The following is a 1,006-nucleotide window of genomic DNA, read 5'->3' as shown; positions in this document are numbered from 1 at the left end:
AAAAATTTAAAGATATACAGTGAAAATGAAAGTGAAGTTAATTTTGGATTGTGCAAGAGGATTAAATTATCTGCATGAAAACGGCATATTACACAGAGACATCAAACCCAGACAATATTTTAGTTATTACACTCGAAGACAACATTAAGGCAAATGGAAAGTTGACCGACTTTGGATCAAGTCGTAACATCAATTTAATTATGACTAACATGACTTTTACAAAAGGAGTTGGCACTCCGAAATATATGGCACCCGAAGTGTTACTGAAAGAACATTATAAAAAACCAGCAGATGTTTATTCACTTGCGGTAACGTTCTATGAAGCACTTATTTGGAATGAAATATATCCAAAAAACCTTTTTCAATACCCATGGACTATTGCAGATTTTGTAAGTGGAGGAAAAAGAAGAGAATGTCAAAATGGGATGAACACAAAAGCATATGATATTATCGACAAAATGTGGGAACAAAATTCTGAACAAAGACCAACTGTCGGTACAACGGTCAAACTATTGAAAATATTATTTGATTCGCTTTAATTGTTAATTTTTGTTTTAACATTGGTCTATATATCAAAATCATTTTTAATAAATAAAAAAAATATTTAAATGTATATAAAAATTTAAATTTGGATATTTTTTGGGATTGTCCTTTCCCACCCTCACCCCGTTTACCAAAATAAAATATTTGCCGCGAGTGTTTTTTGAAGGGAGTCCACTTTTCAGCCACTGTTTGTGCGTCCCCATATCACCCACTTTCCTTGTCCGTACTGTGTGGACGCGGATGTGGTTCCCCAACGCTTGCGGGGGGTCAGGGGGGATCCGCGCCAAGGGAGGACTTGGAAAGTGGGTGAAACGGTGCACAAACAGACTGTTTGAGTGCGGCCTTCACAGCCTTCTTTTCAATGCTCCGTCTCACTCGGTTTCCACTAACTCGAGGTGAATTTTCGGCATTTTTTGAAATCGGGAACCAGACCTAATATTATTCAAAACGCCCATTTACTATA

General features: G+C 36.8%; 1 protein-coding gene across 1 annotated transcript; it reads left to right on the top strand.

Annotated features, from left to right (window-relative positions):
• Positions 1–539, top strand: EIN_516260 (tyrosine kinase, putative; the record flags this gene model as incomplete). The annotated part of the gene is made up of 2 exons (XM_004258535.1): positions 1–36; positions 99–539. Coding segments are annotated over 2 exons (477 nt in total), but the record flags the coding sequence as incomplete, so codon positions are not given.
• Between the last annotated feature and the right edge of the window lie 467 nt (positions 540–1,006).

Source organism: Entamoeba invadens (assembly GCF_000330505.1).
Source record: "Entamoeba invadens IP1 unplaced genomic scaffold scaff_1105074726379, whole genome shotgun sequence".
NCBI classification, from domain to species: domain Eukaryota; phylum Evosea; order Mastigamoebida; family Endamoebidae; genus Entamoeba; species Entamoeba invadens.
Note: the sequence above shows the minus strand (reverse complement) of the source record. Positions and strands in the feature narration are given on the sequence as shown.